Source organism: Condylostylus longicornis, unplaced genomic scaffold (genome assembly GCF_029603195.1).
Source record: "Condylostylus longicornis isolate FDR11 unplaced genomic scaffold, ASM2960319v2 ptg000107l, whole genome shotgun sequence".
NCBI lineage: Eukaryota > Metazoa > Arthropoda > Insecta > Diptera > Dolichopodidae > Condylostylus > Condylostylus longicornis.
Window position 1 is genome coordinate 3,793,706 of NW_026578075.1, and position 18,968 is coordinate 3,812,673.

Sequence of the window (18,968 nt, forward strand, 5' to 3'; positions counted from 1 at the left end):
ACGCCGGTATCTGTATTAGTGAACCATATAATATAAAAAAATATTGATAGGAAAAATTTCTTAATAGAAAACTCTAATGTTTCTGAATATTTCTTCGCAAAATCTATACATACTATTTCGTAAATAAAAAGAAAACAAAAATATCTCATGTCAGTTTATGATAAATTATTATTAAGATTATATACACACATATAATTTGTTATTTAATAACACAATCATCATATTGTGTATTGGTTAGGATAATGGATTATTATTGAAATTTTTAATTAAAAAAAGATATAAATTAAAAAATACCAAAAATATTATAATTGAATATTAAAAGATCGGATAATATTTTAAAGGTACATATATATAATATACGTGAAGAGAATAATAATATGGAAGAAACATGCTTGAAAGCTTGGACTTTATTGTGTGTAGAAAAAATAAAAAGAATGCTTCAAAAAAAGAACAAACTCTATATATGTATGGAAATTTCGTTTTAAAATAAAAATAATAAAAAGTTATATTTTCAAATTAAATTCATAACAACGATAAGTTCTTCCGCGTATGTATATTAATTTCGTTTTATTTACATACATACATATATATATATATTTATGCGAAGAAATAAAGTGAAATTTCGCTAATAAAACCAGTAAAAATCAAAAGTGGACAAAAGTGAAGAAATACTTTAGTTTACAAATTTTTGTTTCGAATGATGGAATTATTTTGCATTTAACGTATAAATTTTTTGTATAAAATTAAATTTTGTTTTCTTTATTAAATTACAAGGTGCATATATATATATATGTTTGTTAATTTTATAAAAACTGTTTAAATTTTTATTAGAATTTAAAATAAATAGTAATTAAACTTAAATCAATAAAGATTTTCATGTGATTTTAAAAGCCAGAAACTAATTTTTAAATGTGAAAATTAGTCTTTGAAAAAATTTCAACAAAAAAACTTGTTAACTATAATTAAATTTGATATGCAATAACTAATAAATAAAATAATAAAATATTTTAAAAGTAAAAATATTTAATTAACTTGAATGCACACTAATAAGAAATATTGTTAACAAGGCCGAATTTTTCTACACTGGTGTCTAAAAGAATAAGTTCTTATTTTCGAACAAAAAAATAACAACGGTGGCGTCTGGTTGATGAATGAACTAAGTAAAATGGTGAACCGTATCTTTAAACAAGTTGATTTATTAAATGACTAACTCAGATACTTTGCGTAAGAATGTTATTTTTCATCGGTTATTAATGTTAGTAATGATATATACGTATACATAATGCATAACCATTACATTAGGGTTTTAGATCCGAATTTAAATTTTTTTTTGATTATAGCTTTTTGATATATTTTTTTTTGAAGTTTTAATTCTTCTACCTAAATATATATTTGATTGAGTATTCCGTCATTTCAAAAGAACGTGACAATACTTTGCAAAATAAAAGAGTATTTTAAAGTATAAAGAATGTTTACTTGAATGGAAATTATAGAGAAAGTTTTGTAAAGTGTTCTACATTTCAATGGCGTAAAACCAATCTAAATTCAATTTAAATACTTCCTATAAATAATGTTTTTTCAAGATTTTTTTCTATATATCTATGAAACACATGTTTAAATAACATTCTTTGCCTTGCTAATTTTCAGAAATATAAACAATAATTGAAACTGTAAATAATATGCATAAAGAAACGTGCGTGCTATATGGGAAAATTAAAGTAAATTGTTTAAATAAAGCGTACCACTTGAAATATAAAATTTAAAATGTACCCATATATGACTAGATATGTATTTAACTGTAAAAAAACAGCACGTAGAATAAATATCGAAAAATTAATTTAAAACATCTTAAAAATACTGAAACATTTTGATAAATTCATAAGAAAAATTTCTGCGCCTTCATGTGTTGTCCGTAAACTAATAAATTTTTTTTGTGAAAAATTTATCTTAATTTACTTTGTGATTTTTTAAACTACTGCACCTTTTGTATTTTTGAACAATTTTCGTTTATAATGTTTTATTGGTAGAAAATAAATTTTTGAAATTTATAACCATTTATACGAGCTCTCTTATTTAGCTTCGAATTGTCAATCGTGTACAATCGTCTAAGCATTCGTTGATCTAAATTCTCACGAGTTATTTGAAAGAATAATTGATAAAACACTTTTTTATTTTAGAATTTAACATTTCAGAATCGGTATACGCAGTGTCGAAACCTTATACAATAATTCATTAATTATGATCTTTGTTACCGAAAACTTTATTCGAATGTTGGTATTATTAAGAAATTTATAGAATCTTTTTAAGTGAAATATATAATGTGTGCATATTTTTAACAAATCTACCTATATTTATAGGTATTTTTTAAATAAAAAAAATTAATTCACATTCGTTGACATTTTTTTTTTCTTAGAAATATAAATTAAACAATAATTTCACATGTGATGTGCTTTTTTAATATTTTACATTTATTGACACTGTATTATTGTTAAATATTTGCTAATTTGCATTTACTACACGTACTGACAATTGAATTACAATGCATTTTTTTTTATATCTAAATTACTTTATTAGCATAAAATAGAACGATTTTCTTTAAGTTGAGTGAAGTCTATAATATATTTATATTGTAAACGTAAAAACTGACTCAGAAAATGATCAGTATACTTAACATTTTTCTTTTATTCATTTACAATAAAAATTAATTGAAATCGTACGCCCATATTTAAAATTTTGTAAAATACATTTAGTAGTAAATACCTCATATTTAGCACTAGGCCAAAATCTTATCTCACTCTTTTGCTACTATCAATGAGATAGCGTTAAAACAATTGTTGTAGTGATTTTTTTTAATTTATTTTCACACATAATTGCATTAAAACAATTAATCGAGTTATAGAAATATTGAAAATCTTTTAATTTTTAAATATTTTTTTTTTTTAATATTATATTTATAAAAATTTAAATAAAAATTTTTGAAAAATCTATTAAAATCTATTAAAAATTATTAGATTTCTAACTTATGTAGTTTTTTTTGTTATAGTTATAGGGGTGAAAATGAACAATACTGCAACAAAATCTGATTATGATACGGTTAATGTAAACAATACAAAGCAACAAATTCTTCCTATAAATCAATTACCAGATACACAAACAGATGAATTGCCATTACCAAAATATAACAAAGATGTCTCTGTTACAAATTTTAGGAATTCTATATCAAAAGCAAAAAATGAAAGTTTTGACGCTGGAGAAGAAACGGATGTTATCGGGGATTTAGTTGGTCATGTTGGGAAATGGCAATTTCTTATGACTATTTTACTTTCTTTATTTCAAATTCCGAATACATTTCATATATCTTCGCCTATTTACCAGGTAAGCTATTCCCATTAACGTAATCATTTTTTTCGAGGAAATTTAATAGGTAATAAATTTCTACAGATTTAAAATTTAAAATGTTTAAACCTAACTAAAACAATAACATAAGGCATAATTCTTTAAAGTTTAGGGTCTATATGATTATTATTGGAATTCCAATTTTTCATTTCCCATTGTTACGCCATTTTAAATTTCTGAAAAACTTATTGAATTATCATTTTAAAATTATCAATTTGAATTTTATTTTATCTTTTATAATATCTAATAATTTTTTATAAATTGAAATTAAATATCTCAAATTTGAATTATCTGTAGATAAATTTTCGATGTCTTTTCGGAAATTTCGGAAGATAAAGTGTATATGACTCGATGAAAAAAATCTTCGGTTGTTTGTACATACATATATGTATGTATGTACAAAATTTATTATTTGATAAATCATACGTATACAAATAGACTATTTTTTCACAATAATATTTTATTTTTAGGCTGCTAGTAGAAACTTTTGGTGTAGTCGACCAGAGAGTATTATAAGTAAAAATTTTTCAATAGAATATTGGCGAAACATAAGCGATTCCAGAGATAATTGCTATCAACTAGACATTGACTGGAATACAGTGAATATCGATCAATTACAGGTTTAAATATTGCAATCCGAACTAAATTAAAATATTTAAAAATTATATAATTAATTTTATTAGACAGGGCAAAAAGTTTCAAGTGATGTATCAAAGATTGCATGCACAAGTTGGGAATTCGATGAAAATGATAACCTTGGAAATACTTGGACATCTGAGTGGAATTTAGTATGCGACAAGGAATATTTAAAAAATGTTGCTGAAATGTTTTTTTTACTTGGTGTAGCAACTGGAGGAGTTATTAGCGGTTATTTATCTGATAAATTTGGACGCAAAAAAATGCTTGTCATATCAGCAATATTGCAAACAATATTTGGTACATAACTTTTTTACAATACTCAATCAATATATAGGATGTTATATACTGAATATTAATTTTTAATTTAGGTTTGGTCTTATATTTTCCTAATTCATTTGAATTTTACTTAACTCTTAGAACTTTACTGGGCTTAGTCTCAGTTTCAGTTACATATGCCGGACTAATATTAGCAATTGAATACGTTGATGGCAAATGGAGGACAATAGTTGGAATGTATAACTTATTTCCACTGCCTATATCATATATGATGATATCAGGAATAGCTTATTTGACACAAGACTTTCAAAAATTACAGCTTTGTATCGGCATTCCGGGAATATTTTTATGCTTTTTATTGTGAGTACATGCAATAAGTATGTTATGACTAAAAATATATTTCTTATTATTTTAAAAAAATTGTTAGTGGAGTCTTTAATATTTTATTTATAAAATATTTAAATTTTTATAGTTTTATTATACCAGAGTCACCAAGATGGTTATTATGTAAGGGTCGTGTGCAGGAAGTAAAGGAAATTGTTAAAAAAACAGCAGATTTTAATGGTATTATTTTACCAGATAATTATGAAAAAATGTTGGTTCCGCCAGTACAGGAGGACTCTGAAGATTTTGTTAATTTATTCCGTTCAAAATACTTACGAAGAATTACGATTTGTTTCCTCTGTATATGGTTTACTATGAATTTAGTTTATTATGGTTTAATTTTAAACATGAATACATTCGGAGGAAATGTTTACTTGAACTCGGTAAGTATATAATAAATTTAAATATGTAAGTATGTATATGTGGATGAAAAAATAAAACTCGCATGACAGTAGTTTTTAGTAACTTTTGTTAATTTTTAACAAATTTCTTTACAATATTTGAAACTTTCGAAATGTAATATGTATGTATATTTTAGGCTTTAGCTGGTCTAGTCGAAATCCCTGCAATTGGTATTGCAATTTATATCATTATGAAAATTGGAAAGAAGTGGCTATTTTGCACAACTCTTATTGCAGCTGGTGTTGCCTGTTTCTGTACTACACTCACTGAAGGCTACGATAATATTTTATGGCTAAAAATAACCCTTCTTATGATAGGTAAATTGTTCCAGAATTTTTAAAATAATATAAATCTGTAATATTAAACATAGGTAAATTTACGATAAGTGCTGGAAATACAATAATGCCAGTATATACGGCTGAACTGTATCCAACAGCAATTCGTAATGCCGGCGTTGGAGCATGTAATGTAGCAGCTGGTCTTGCTCTAATTATAACACCATATATCTCCATGTTGGTATGTTGAATGGTTAATATTTTATTTTTTTGTATTATAAATGATTAATATTTTAAAATTTCTTTACAACTTTTATTTATTTATTATATAAATTAGAATAAAATTGAAGAACATTTATTAATGGCATTAATCACCGGATTCTGTATATTTGGAGGAATCGTTATAGTTTTCCTACCGGAAAGAATGAAAAGCAGTGTAAGGGAATCAAAATATGAAGCGTAAGTTATTAATAATAAATCTTTAAATTCTTGAATTTTCATCTCTTATCGAAATGTTTTTCTCTTTTGTCGTAATCATAAAATCAATTTTCATATTCCTATTTGAACAAACAACATTAGCTTTACCATATATCGAAATTATTAAGTTCGATTGGATTAAATCGCAATTAACGAGCACAAAATTTTTATATTTATACATAAGTATGACTAAATATTAAGAAAAATTTTACAAAGCTAACTGATCCTATAGCCTGAAGCTAACTGATACAAGATTAAACTTTAACTTTTTCTGCCGTGTGAGTAATCATGAAGCGATCAAGTTGAATAGGTAATTCAAACTAATAATTAGATTGGTCTACCGGAAGAGGGTAACGCAATTTCAGGTTTTTATGTCTTTTGACAAGAGAAAATTAAAAGCACACTTTTGGAAAAGTGTGAATATTGATATAGTTTTCAAAAACAATTTTTAAGAATCTTTAAAAAAAAGCAGATCCTTGTTAACTAGTCTGCTCTTTAAAATAAATTATCAATGATAGCCGAGTTTCATTGCCTATTTTGTTAAGAAAATTTAGGCAGATAAATCGAAAAAGACATATAAAGTAGACAAAGGACATATTAAGTAATTAGAAAATGTTATAATGGTATATGTTAAAAAGGCTATTAAATTGTCACAACTGTCCGGGTTCTATTATATTATACATAATCTGCATAATATATTTAGCCATACATAGGTATATGAGGAAATTTCATCTATTGACCTACAATAGCGGAATCATTATTATTCATTCAAAACTTAATTTAGGTAAATTTACGATAGCCCATACACATGTATGGCTTTCGAAGTATATCATACATATATGTACAGATATATGTGCGTACACTTGTATGTTAATTAACAAAATCGAATGTATATATGTATGTTTTCATATATATTGAAGCATGTAATAAAGTAAGCATTTACAATCCTTCCAGTGTTTCCAGATTCGCCGATTATAAAGTTTTTGCTCTTTTCATACACTCATCTGGCTAAAAATTATAATGGGAAATTTTGACAGAAGTTCAAATAAATCGCAACAATTTGAAATAAACACTGTGTTCATCAGTTCTAGCCGAATGCAAAAATGAACGTATTTTACCGTTAAACGAAATTTTATAAATAATTATTTGTTTAAAATTCGTCAGTGTTTTTACTTTGGTTCAAATTCGGGTGTTATACATCATTAAATTTATGTAAGCAGATAAAATCTTTAACCGCAAAAACAAGGAATTACTTAATTCTAACCTTGAATTAATTTTGTGTGTAATTTGTTCAAGAAACAAATACTTTTTAATTTTGTCATCCATATGTACATATATGTATGTGAATATTTGTAACTAAAAATCAGCAAAATATTTATTAATAATTCCATAAATTTTAATTTTTTTGTACAGGAGTGTCAAAGAAATGAAATAGTAATATAATATGTATATATGTATGTATCCTATGTTCATAAATTTTGTATACACTTCAACATCATTGAGATAATTTCGGACAAATAAATTATTTAAATTACTTAATCATATAGCCACTCAGCTTTTAAATAGCTTATATGTATGTTCAATACCGATTGAAAAATCGTTTGTTTTTTTGTGTGTTTTTATTGTATTAAACGTTAATTACGCGAAGGTTATATATTATTTGACTATTTGCCGAAAAACAACAACATATTTTTTATATAATAAATATTGTAAATAACACGCATGTTTTCGTACAAAAATAAAAATTGAACCTTTAAAAATATTTCTATTTGGTTGGATCTTTGAAATTTTAATATATGCTTGCGCTATATATGTATGTACATTTAAGGACATATTCAACAAATTTGGAGTAGTTGAACAACTCTGTAAACACAACGATATTTTATACAGAAATCTTGTGCTTATGTAGAAACTAACTTAAGTATCAATTAAGAATTTGACATTTTTGTTTTCTATATTAAAATATTGTCATTTACCGAATGGAATACAATTACTTCTCTCAACTACTCCGTTAAACGGAGTGGTAAAGTTGGAAATATTTTTTACCCGAAGTATTATAAGTTTGGTGTTATAAGATATACGGAACACAAATTTATGATTAATATAAAAACAATATAGTGATGAACGTTGAAAAAATGATTTTTTGTTCAAAACTGGTATTTAAATTTATCTTAAGAAAGTTAATGTAATCGAAAAGCTTATATGGATTGAATGAGAAATCTAAGAAAGTCATAAATTTTTAAATGTCTAATAATAATTCATAAAAGCAATATTATATTGATTAAGCCAATTTTTCTCAATATACCGATTATAGCACATATTTTTAAGACTATATTTACATTTAACAAATTTTCCCTAAAGAGCAATTTGAAAAGTACTCAAAAAAACATTAAAACTCAAAAAATTGTGTCAACATTTGTATTAAAGCGAGCGCTAGGAAATAATGAGTTAAATCTAGAAAATATACATAATTTTTTTTATTTTGTTTTTTTCTTTTGTAAATGACAATTGGAATTTAATAAAAAATAATTTATTTTCTATTATACAGGTAAAAATTAATATAAAAAATTAAATATTTTCAGGTGTTAAAAGAAGATGTTAAAACCCCAAACGTATATAAACTTTTAAGAATACAACAACAATAAGTGCAGAAAAGGAATTAAAAAGATATTAAGTAGTTTTCAAATTGGAAAATTAAATTAACTATAATGTATTTAGTTTTCAAAATATAGAAAAGGAAAAAATACTATAAAAACAAAAAACAAAAAAATTTTATAAATATTTATGTAATTCAAAATTTTTCTTATGTGCTTAAAAATAATTTATATTTATATATACTTGTATAAAACATTTTGTCTGTCTATTTGTCTATAATCTTTGTAGGACACTATATACAAATTTTCCAAATATATTATGGAATAAATTATCAAATTCTTACATAGAAATTAGATAGTATATGACGTACAAAAATGTTCTTGCTATATATAATTTATTATCATACATATATTTATATATATATATAAAAATACATGTAAATTTTAAACAAATTATATAAAATGAAGTCAATTAAAGAAAAAAAAAACAATTATGTAAAATTAAGTCAATTAAGACCTCTTTTTATATAATATTAAAAAGTAAGTACGATTTTCAAAATATTAAAAATATTTCAGATACGTGCTTTTTAGTATTTAAGTTAATTAAAGAAAAAAAAGAACACAAAAAAAAATTTTTTTTTGTAAGCATAAAAAATTGTTATATAAAAAATTCTGATATGCTAAAAAAAAATTATAATAAAAAATTAAATCGAATAGGTATACCCTAATTCCTTTTACTTAAAAATACCTCTTTGATTATCCTGGTAAAAAATATATTATATAAAAAAAAAAGAATAAATTAAATCACAATTTTAAATATAATTAAGCTAAAATTAAAATAAAAAATTAAAATGTTATATTGGGGCTCTAATAAGGATGTAAGAAAGAACAATATGGATAAGAAAACTCGCTGAAATTTACTTATATTTGAATTTCATTTGAAAATAAAACAAAAATAATTATTTTCAAAAAATATTTTTTAAAAAAAAACAATGTGAATAAAAACGCAATATAAACAAGAAATTTTTATTGTATAACAATAGTATAAATTTAAAATAATTAAAATGATATATATATAAATATATATATATCTATATACATAAATTATATATACCCATATATACATATATATATACATATATATATACATATATATGCATATATATATATACATATATCAAACACGCTGACACTGTATATGTAGAATATTAATAATAAAAAAACATCCTAATTTGGCTGGTCCAAAAATATTGAAATATTTAACTTCATATAATAATAAAAAAAATTGTAATAGTAATTTATAACAATAATAAAAAAGAAATTGTAGTGAAGTTGTATTTAAGGAAAAATAAATTTAGAATTTATTGGATAAATTTTTTGTAAGATTTATTAAATATAATTTTATACAAAATTATTTTTTCGAAAGAGGCATATCGAAGCCAAGAGTATTTTCTCAAATATTATCTACAATTTAATATAATTTTCAACCATTAGTAAGTAAAAATAAATAAACGCATTAATCATTATAAATATATATATATATATATATACAAAAGAAAATTTATTTTATATTATAAATTATAATTTTATATGGTATCATTTGTATAAATTAAATTACTTGGAAGAATTCGCGTTTTTAAAAATTCAGTTTAGCTTTTCAAGCAGTTAGTTGGTATTTGTAACATGCAGTATCTTAGTTTAATGATAAATGTTAAGATAATGTTTTTAAAAATTAAGTGCTGACTTTGCAATAATTTTGAAAATCATTTACTGTCAATTAACCATGTATGAAATATGAACAAATTGGCAATTTAATTTTCTTTGCTGCCAACTATATGATTTTTTTTTAACAAGAACTTTTCTGATTTTAAAACAGTACTGCTATTCCAGATATTTTCTCAGTACTTGACGTACAAATTTGTCTTGTTTGCTCTCAGAACTGTTAGCTCAGTATACTGAATATTAAAAAACACCTGATGTAATATCCTCGATTTTTAAAATTTATATGTAATAATCAATCACAAAATCAAGATTTAAAAATATTTTTATTAAAAATTTTATTAATATTGACTTTTTATTATTTTTTAAATGTTAATACATTTAGATTAAATAAAATACATATAATACGTATTAAAAATAACCTTATTTGACTTCACGGTTCTTCACAACTATTTTTAAAGTATAAATATTAAAGAAATCATTTAATTTTGATGATAATTATTAAAATACTTAAAATTAAGCAAATTTGAATAGGTACTGAATAGGTTCAATATTATTAGGTACTAATTATATTATAAAAACATTATTTTGTGTTCTGCACTAAATCTTTGCTGAAAATGGTTTATATAGCCCATTTATGAAAATGCAGTATAATATATTTGTGTACATAAACAAATGTTGCTAACATAATTTGTTCATAAATATAAGAAAATTCGTAAGAGTAGCGCAGTTAAATTATTTCAACTGTTTTATTTTATAGAATAGTAAAAAATAACACTTATTCATCAATCATCACGTTATTTTGTTTGTACTATTGCGTTTCGGAATTATTGTTTTTGCAGTATTGCGTTTAGAACAATTTTTCGAATATTTACATAGTGTGGTTGTTGAATATATTTTTATAAACGTTTTAATATAATATCTGTCTTGTTACGTCATATTCTAAGTTACATTTAGAAAATTTTTCAGAAGAACGATTAATTAAAAGTTTTTTTTCTTAAATTCATTAGTAGAAGTTAATAATTTTTAAAATCCCATCTTTGTGTTTGGAAATCCATCCTTAAAATCATTTTTTTCTATAAGAAAATGTCGATTAAAGATAGCTTGACATAAGAAAGATTTGAGATTTAGTATTCACTTTTAAAGAGCAACAACAAAATATGTGTTATGTTTTTCGAATTAACATTAAAAATAATAGTAAAATCTAATGAGACAAAAAATAATTTTTGGTTATTTTATTGCTAAGAATCATTTTAAGTCCACTTTTGTGGAATTTAAGATGACCATATGTACTAAATTATAATATGCATAGGAAAATTATAGGTAAAACAAAAAACTATATTTTATCACTACACTTGTGTATACCATTTATATACATTGCTTGCTATCTGTAGGCTCAAACTTTATTTGGTTTAAAGTTTGGACAACAGGTGGGAGGGGTATTTAGAATATATATTTTGTCTTTTTAGGATCTTGTCGCACATTGCAAGTACAATTTTATTTATACATAATATTACAACATTTTGTTACAGTATTATTTTTCTTCTAGTTTAAATAAATTCAGTGGAATCTGTGTATAAATTATGAGTTTTTACAAAAATATCGGAGTTTGAAATATTTTCGAACCACTCCAGCACGATCGAGTAAATACTGAGTCTCTATTAATATAAAAAAATTTAAAATAGAAAAGATTATAGCTGTAATTTACAACTTTGAAGTTTCTAATAAACAAACTTTCAAATTACATTTATTACTAAAATAAAAACTACTATTTTAAAAGCACTCTACTGTTATATAAAAATTGCGATAACGTAGAAATTATCTAGATTTTCTGATATAAAATTTTAAGGAATTTTAATTCATCTTACACCGCTTTAATGTTTATCATAAAATAGTAAGTACATATTTGTGTGCGGTTTCATTACAAAAAAAAATTAAAAAATAAAATAATCGTAAATGTAACGCTTACGTAATCGAAGAAAAATAAAATAAAAAAAAAAAAAACAATCTTTTTAGAATGATTAGCACTTTTCAGTTACTGTCGCATAGAACAAATATAGATAGCGTGTGTATATTATTATAACTGAAGCAATATGATCAAATATATATGTATGCATGTATAATGTAAGAAAGCAAAATTTAAAATATTATGGTATATTTTCCTTATCATAAATAATTATTGCGCACATTAATTTTATTAAAATGATTGGAGTATTGCCCAAATTTTTCTATAGATCGTACATATTTGTATTTTAGTAAATGAACGATTTTATTTAGACCTCTGTCCATTATTTTTAATTATAATGGAAAAAAAATAATTGAAAATTCATTTTTAACGCACATGATAACCAAAAATTAGAGATCAATTATTGAAGTAATTAAAAAATCAACAATTGCTTGAAATTAAAATAAAAAATCCTATAACTTTGAATGGAAATTCTATGAGAAATTAATTAAAAATAATTTGTTTATTTCTTATTTCTTCTTTATTAATTAAACTTGTTTATAAACGACAAATATAATTTTTTTGTTCTTTTTCATTTAAGAAAATTAATAAAAAGTAAAAAGTAAAAATGTATATTAAATATTTAGTATCCTAACGACAGATTAACAAATTTAAGTCTCCCGTTATATATTATATAAATTTATGTATTAATTTTATCACAAATAACAACTAGTTGTACACAAAATTAAGTTTATAAAAATATTGCAAAAATAACATTTTTTTTTGTAAAATGATTTTTTTTTTTTGAACAAAATGTTTAATAGTTCTTCTTTTTAACATTGTTTTAAAATTAATGAAAACAATCGTAAACATAACTTATGTATCTTACAAATTTATAAGAATATTTCAATTAATTTTGAACTAATTACAACAACCATTTACACTTAAATATTTTTCTATAGCAGAAGGAATGTCATCTTTTGTTTTGGAATTATTTCCGAATCCCAAAAGTTCAGGAACCACTATCCGTCCTTCTTGTATATCTTTTGCCTTTTTAAGTAAATCATAATTGATCAATTCAGTAACAACAGAATCACCTCTGAAATTTGCAAAAAAAGAATTATTTTTAAAAGTAAAAATTGTGTAAATTATATTTATAACAGTTTATCCAATCATAAATTTTACTAGTAAAACTAATCTGATATTTTAGATCAATTTATAAAAATTATAACATAAAATATAAAACTAAAAAAATTTCAGGATTTTTTGGGTTGTAATTGGAATAAACATTTCTATACTAGAATAATTGATATTTTACAAATACTTACTTATAGTCAGAATGATTTAAGATCTCCTTACGTATCCACGTTGCAGTTGTTAAGAGTTCACCAGATGCTCTCTTTTGGATTAGGCGCAAGTATTGTTGAATTGTACAATGTGTGTCAGCATCTACGTCCATCGACTGCAAATAACTATGGATCAGTGGTACTAAACCGGGAAACGTTTTCGGCTTAAAATGAAGTTTTATTTAAAAAAAAAATTATTTGAAAGATTTTTATATCATACTTTTCCATTTATAATTTCATCAATAGTCATTTCTTCATATTCTTCTTCCGTTTCACTTTGTTTGGCATATTCAAAAGTATTTTGCTCAGATTTTACATTGCTTGAATTGTCAACATTTTTCCTGAACCAAAACTTTTCAGCGCGACATGCATCACGTTTTTGCGCCTTTTGCATATTTTCATCCACCTAATATATAAAATAGTTTTTTTGAGTAACACTCTGGGTTAAACTTGAATATTAGCAAACCTTGCTAATAGGAATTAAAAAGTTTAATTTGTAAGATAAAATAACTCTCGTTAATAAAACAACAAAACAAACAATAGCTGCATTTTCGAAGTCAGTTAACTGTAGTTCACATGGCCGAAATTCAACTCGCCAACCGATTGATGAATTTATCGGTGGGGGTTTGAACCGCATAGTTTGCCAGTTAGTTGATTGAATATTTTCAAAATGGTCTGTATCTTCTTCATCGTTTTGATTAACTTTTTCACTAAATAGTGAAACCGAATCTCTAATGAATAAATGTGCAATATGTTGTGCCAACAAATGGTCGATATTTCCTTCTCTTAAACGATTGTAAAGAGTTTCATCATATATCAAAGAAACATCATTATACCTAAAATTACGAAATTATTAAAGGAATCTTCAAATATTTTGTCATACTTTTCTCCTTCAGAAGATAAATAAGAATCTATAGAATCGTAGCGCGATTTATATATTCTCCTTTCTCCTCCTTTTAAGGCAGTTTCACCTCTTTCTCCAGAAGTTCTGCAATCAACTGATGCACTTATTACGTTCCATCGGCAATCAGATTCTGTAAGATAACCTCTGTAAGCTGGAGACGCTGCTGTAAAAGCTAGCATTATTGGGCATAGCGGTGTCAGTTGATCATACAAAGTACGAGCTTCTTCAATACAACAGGCTTGAAAAGTTAACTGTAAACAACAACAGCCCATCCCAAAACCCATAGCATCTAATAATACTGTACTTGGTTCGCCTAAAGGACTGCCATCAACAGGGATTTTTGTATTTTTATCTTTAAATACTGCAAATTTAATTTTAATTATTATTAATCCTGGATTAATACCATTAAAATTTACCCTGTAATTTAATAGCAACTTTTTCTCCTCTTCTCATTCTAATATTGCGAGTTAAAGTTTTGAATCTTGGGTGACCAGGATAAATGGCTTCATCAGGGAAATATAATGATCTTGCTGCAGATGATTCATCGTCTGGAGTTGTATCATATTCTGGATAAGTAAACTTATCGCATCCTAAGCGGGGAAAATTTGTAAATGAAATTACCGATTCGTCAGGGTGCAATAAGGCAGATACTTCTTGTCTTCTATAACGCATATTGGCCTCAACAACATTAAAATGAGCTAAAGATCCACCATAAGGTTTTCCGGGCGTTCCTTCAATCATATAGGCACCATATTCAGGCCTCCACAAAGATTTAACACCTTAAAAAGTAAAGATAAATTGCTGGCTACGTAAATAATATAAACAACAGATATAATATAATATTTAAGTAATATATTTGGGTAACTATTTCATTAAAATATATAATTATATAACTTTAACTACCTTCAGGATCATTCTGCTCTTTTTGATTTAAAATATTTAAAATTTCTTGAGCTCTCAAGGAAACTTGTGCCTTTTTTTTCTGCTCATCGAATTTAACAAGAATGTATTCAATCTAAAAAAAAATGGTTCTTAATATAATATGTATGTATGTATATATTATTTTGAATATAATATATGTATGTATGTATGTATATGTATTCCTTAATAATTTACTCCTCGTACCTCATCGCCCCATTTTAAAACATCTCCTTTTCTATCTTTAAGACGATGATACAAATTAATAAATTGCTCAATGCCGTGTTTGCGAACATGTGGTGATAGTTTTTTGGTTTCTTCCCATGATAAAGGACTTCCTTCGCTTAGTAAACCCATTTTAAGTACAAATATTCTCGAAATTGAATTTCCTGATAAAAAAAATTTTTAAATTAGCACTGCAGCAATATCGTTACACTAATAATTATCATAAAATAGTAATGCATATATTCTAAAAAGTCGAATTTTTGTGTTTTATGCGCTAAACTGATAGCTTCAATAAATCTGATTAACTATTATTAATTAACAGCAATCACCAACAAATCTGAGATAATCAAATCCCTGAATAATATACATTAGATGCTGACAACAAATAATTTGAAAAAGTTTGTTATTCATTTTTTTTAATTGTGAAAATATGTAGATCTACAAATTAAAAATTTAAATTTTATTGTTACAATTTGACATTCGCTTACTCCACAAATATAAAATTATAATTTCTTAATTATTTTTATTTTTGAGATTATTATGATGATATACATACACATGTAGTAAATATGTATGTACATGCATGTATAACCTATCTAATTAGGTATAATGTGCTATATTAAATACTGAATTGAATTTCATAAGCTTTGAAATAATAAGCAGGTGAAAATCTCCTACCTATTAAAAAATATTTTGTAATTAAATGAAAACCCACATTTAAAAAAAAAATTAAAATGTTAATGAATTACAAAAATTATAGGTTCTAAATTTTTCACCAAAATAAATTAAGTTATTTAATATTTTTTATATAGGCAATTAAAGAAATTTAATTAACGTTTCAGTATTAAGTACCCAGAAAAAAAATTTTAACATCTCATTTTCCTTACTAAAAAATAAATATAGGAACCTTTAAATAATATCTATCTAGTAGGTCGCTATAAATTGCAAGTTCAGCATTACGCCACAATATTGTGATAATACATGCCATTTTACAGCGATAATACACAATTATTATAATAAATACCTACTTTATTATATAAAAATTTGATTCTTTATTTCTGTACAAGCTAGTGGAAAAGCAGGAATGTATTTACTTACACACTTATCTTTAAATTCAATATCTGGGATAATTTACCAAATCGTAAACTGTAAGCTACTTGCACTAATAAATTAATTTTCAAATTTATAGCTATTTTATTATTGGTGTAAAAAATTCAAAATATGGAGTTGCCTTGAGTTGTGTAGTAAGTCGTAGTGACCACTTCTGATATATTCCTTATTCAAATTTAATACTGTTTTTATGTAAATCTCTGAATAGATTGACAAAAAAAATTACGTCTCAATTTGTTAAATAGAGGAGTTGTATTGTTAAGACAACCATAAGTTTTGGTGCACAACAAAAAGATGATATATTATTCAGTTGTATACAACACTGTCATACCACGGAATTTCTTTTTTTTATGAAAAACAAATTTGAAAAGTCACAAATCAAAATTCCAAGAATTTTCATATTTTTTCTTCTATTTTAATGAGGTTATTATTTATATTATTAGATACATACATATGTATATAATGTATACCTATAGCTATAATTATGATTTTACCATTAAATATATGTTCATATTTATGTATTATTCATGCTATTCATTGTAATTTTCCAAAATTCTTATTTTGGACGAATCATGCTGATATGCATTATTAATGTATGTATGTAGTATGTACATAGTTAATTATTTACAAATACGAGATATTAAGGTTTAGTCTTTTTATTAGAACTTAATATTTAAATATTTCAATATATTTAAATATTAAATATTTTTATGTTTGACCACTGATTAAAAAAATAAAATTTATTTCTATCTATATGAACGTATATATGTATATTCAAGCTTGATTAAATTAAATGCACATTATATAAACTTAAATATTTCCTATGTATATGCTAAATTTACAGATTTACATATTATTAATCAATAGCTTATATGTAAATATTTTACTATTTCGAATTTTGTCGGCAAAATCTTATATGTTCTTATACTTACAAATACTGCGAAATCACACGCGAAATCACTATTTACGTTTTTAATAAGTACACAAAGTTTGAATTGTTCTATATTTCTTTAATTTGCCGTACCTATGTTAAATACTTAAAAATGTAGCGAACTAATTTAAACTAAATTCCAAACCTGATAAACCTGTCCTATAGTTTCAAAAACACTACGAAGCATCTACTTTTTCACCTTGCTGTTGTGTTGTTTTTGTCATTTTATACTTTTTCAATTTTAAGCATTGATAATTATTTGTCATATTTACTGACAGCTTTTCAGTTGTCATAAAAATGAATAGTCTTATTATATAAATTACAGTGTTGATACTGCATTTGGCAAAAATTGAATTTAAGGTTAGTAGAATAGGTGCTCCTTTTACAGATAACGTATGTAGTATATTGATGACGATTTTTTATACATATACATAGATATAACAGTTCTCGCCTTCAGTGACATAAAAACTTTAAAAAACCTTAAAATTTAATTTGATTTATTAAATTTTCTTTTTATCTATAATTTTATCAACTGTTATCAAAAATTTTACACAATTATTTTATACATACACATCATATGTAGCTTTGAATGTTCTGATAAATATTCATTTTATATTCACACTAACTTTTTTCTCTTGAATTAAAACATCGCAAAACTGTAAGGTGCAAAATGTAAGTAAAATAGACTACAGTTTCCGCGAACAGAATTGTAAAGAAGAATTGGGAGTATTTACATACATAATTTATTAGTTAAAAAACTAAAGCAAATTGCATTTACTGTTCTTATTAACCGCATGGAGAAAATTGTTAAGAAAACTTATTTGTAATCTGATCCCGCGGTCTTTTGCTTTTAACCAATCTCGGTTCCGACGATATATCTTTTTTATCGATGGTCATCCTTTGAGTCAGTAGGAAAATTGATCGGACAATTGCTGTAGTTGATCAAAATATGATAATTGTTCTGATAACAATTTCCTCCTCGACGTTAATTATCCAACAAAGGGTTGCTTACAGTACAATACTCACAAATTTGACTCGTGACCTTATGTCATAGTACTTGTCGTGTGATATTTAAGAAATAATATGTCTGCATTTTGTTCTGTAAAATAATAGTTCGGTCTTAGTTAAGTTTACTCCAGGTCCGTACTTCTTCACTGCAAAGCTTGTCTCAGTCATTGTCGCTTCCAAAACACTACTTTAAAGATCAAACTTCGATAGTCGGATGACAAGATCTTAGCCCTGGAGATCGTAATATAAGATGGCCGCGCTGTAAGTTGACTATCTATTGAATCTCAACAAGATCCTATTCATGATCATGAATGAGGGTTCTCTTATATTTCTTGTCATCCCACCGTGGCTCCGTCATCATCGCCAATAACCGGCTACAGTACAATTTGAAACTTTATTTTTATTAATATTTTAATGAA

At 24.5% G+C, this 18,968-nt stretch overlaps 2 protein-coding genes across 3 annotated transcripts; one reads left to right on the top strand and one right to left on the bottom strand.

Moving 5' to 3' along the window:
• Positions 1–1,079: 1,079 nt before the first annotated feature.
• On the top strand, positions 1,080–8,780 carry LOC129614298 (organic cation transporter protein-like). The gene is made up of 10 exons (XM_055528838.1): positions 1,080–1,224; positions 3,044–3,375; positions 3,867–4,016; positions 4,080–4,332; positions 4,404–4,671; positions 4,784–5,078; positions 5,234–5,414; positions 5,468–5,613; positions 5,710–5,831; positions 8,432–8,780. Exons 1-10 carry the CDS (start codon positions 1,203–1,205, stop codon positions 8,436–8,438), a joined length of 1,776 nt encoding a protein of 591 aa, XP_055384813.1. The 5' UTR covers positions 1,080–1,202; the 3' UTR covers positions 8,439–8,780.
• A 3,865-nt stretch (positions 8,781–12,645) lies between these two features.
• On the bottom strand, positions 12,646–17,795 carry LOC129614302 (glutamate--cysteine ligase). Of its 2 annotated transcripts, none has more exons than XM_055528845.1 (9): positions 17,687–17,795; positions 15,483–15,664; positions 15,261–15,372; positions 14,774–15,136; positions 14,337–14,718; positions 13,920–14,289; positions 13,674–13,859; positions 13,436–13,617; positions 12,646–13,206 (listed from the first exon to the last, which is right to left on the bottom strand). In XM_055528845.1, the coding sequence occupies exons 2-9, from the start codon at positions 15,630–15,632 to the stop codon at positions 13,029–13,031; spliced, it is 1,923 nt and encodes a 640-aa protein (XP_055384820.1). In that variant the 5' UTR covers positions 15,633–15,664; positions 17,687–17,795; the 3' UTR covers positions 12,646–13,028. The 2 variants fall into 2 exon arrangements, with proteins under 2 accessions (XP_055384820.1, XP_055384819.1); XM_055528844.1 differs by having other exon boundaries at positions 12,647–13,206; positions 17,543–17,744.
• Between the last annotated feature and the right edge of the window lie 1,173 nt (positions 17,796–18,968).

What these genes read in the sequence shown, in the direction of transcription:
- LOC129614298 (XM_055528838.1), top strand. Translation starts at nt 1,203, where the DNA reads ATGACTAACTCAGATACTTTGC. An exon ending in TATCTTCGCCTATTTACCAG is followed by an intron (nt 3,376 to 3,866) that starts GTAAGCTATTCC and finishes TTTTATTTTTAG; the next exon opens with GCTGCTAGTAGAAACTTTTG. An exon ending in CACCATATATCTCCATGTTG is followed by an intron (nt 5,614 to 5,709) that starts GTATGTTGAATG and finishes TATATAAATTAG; the next exon opens with AATAAAATTGAAGAACATTT.
- LOC129614302 (XM_055528845.1), bottom strand. Translation starts at nt 15,632, where the DNA reads ATGGGTTTACTAAGCGAAGGAAGTCCTTTATCATGGGAAGAAACCAAA. An exon ending in AGAGCAGAATGATCCTGAAG is followed by an intron (nt 15,137 to 15,260) that starts GTAGTTAAAGTT and finishes TTACTTTTTAAG; the next exon opens with GTGTTAAATCTTTGTGGAGG. An exon ending in TTTTAATTCCTATTAGCAAG is followed by an intron (nt 13,860 to 13,919) that starts GTTTGCTAATAT and finishes TTTATATATTAG; the next exon opens with GTGGATGAAAATATGCAAAA.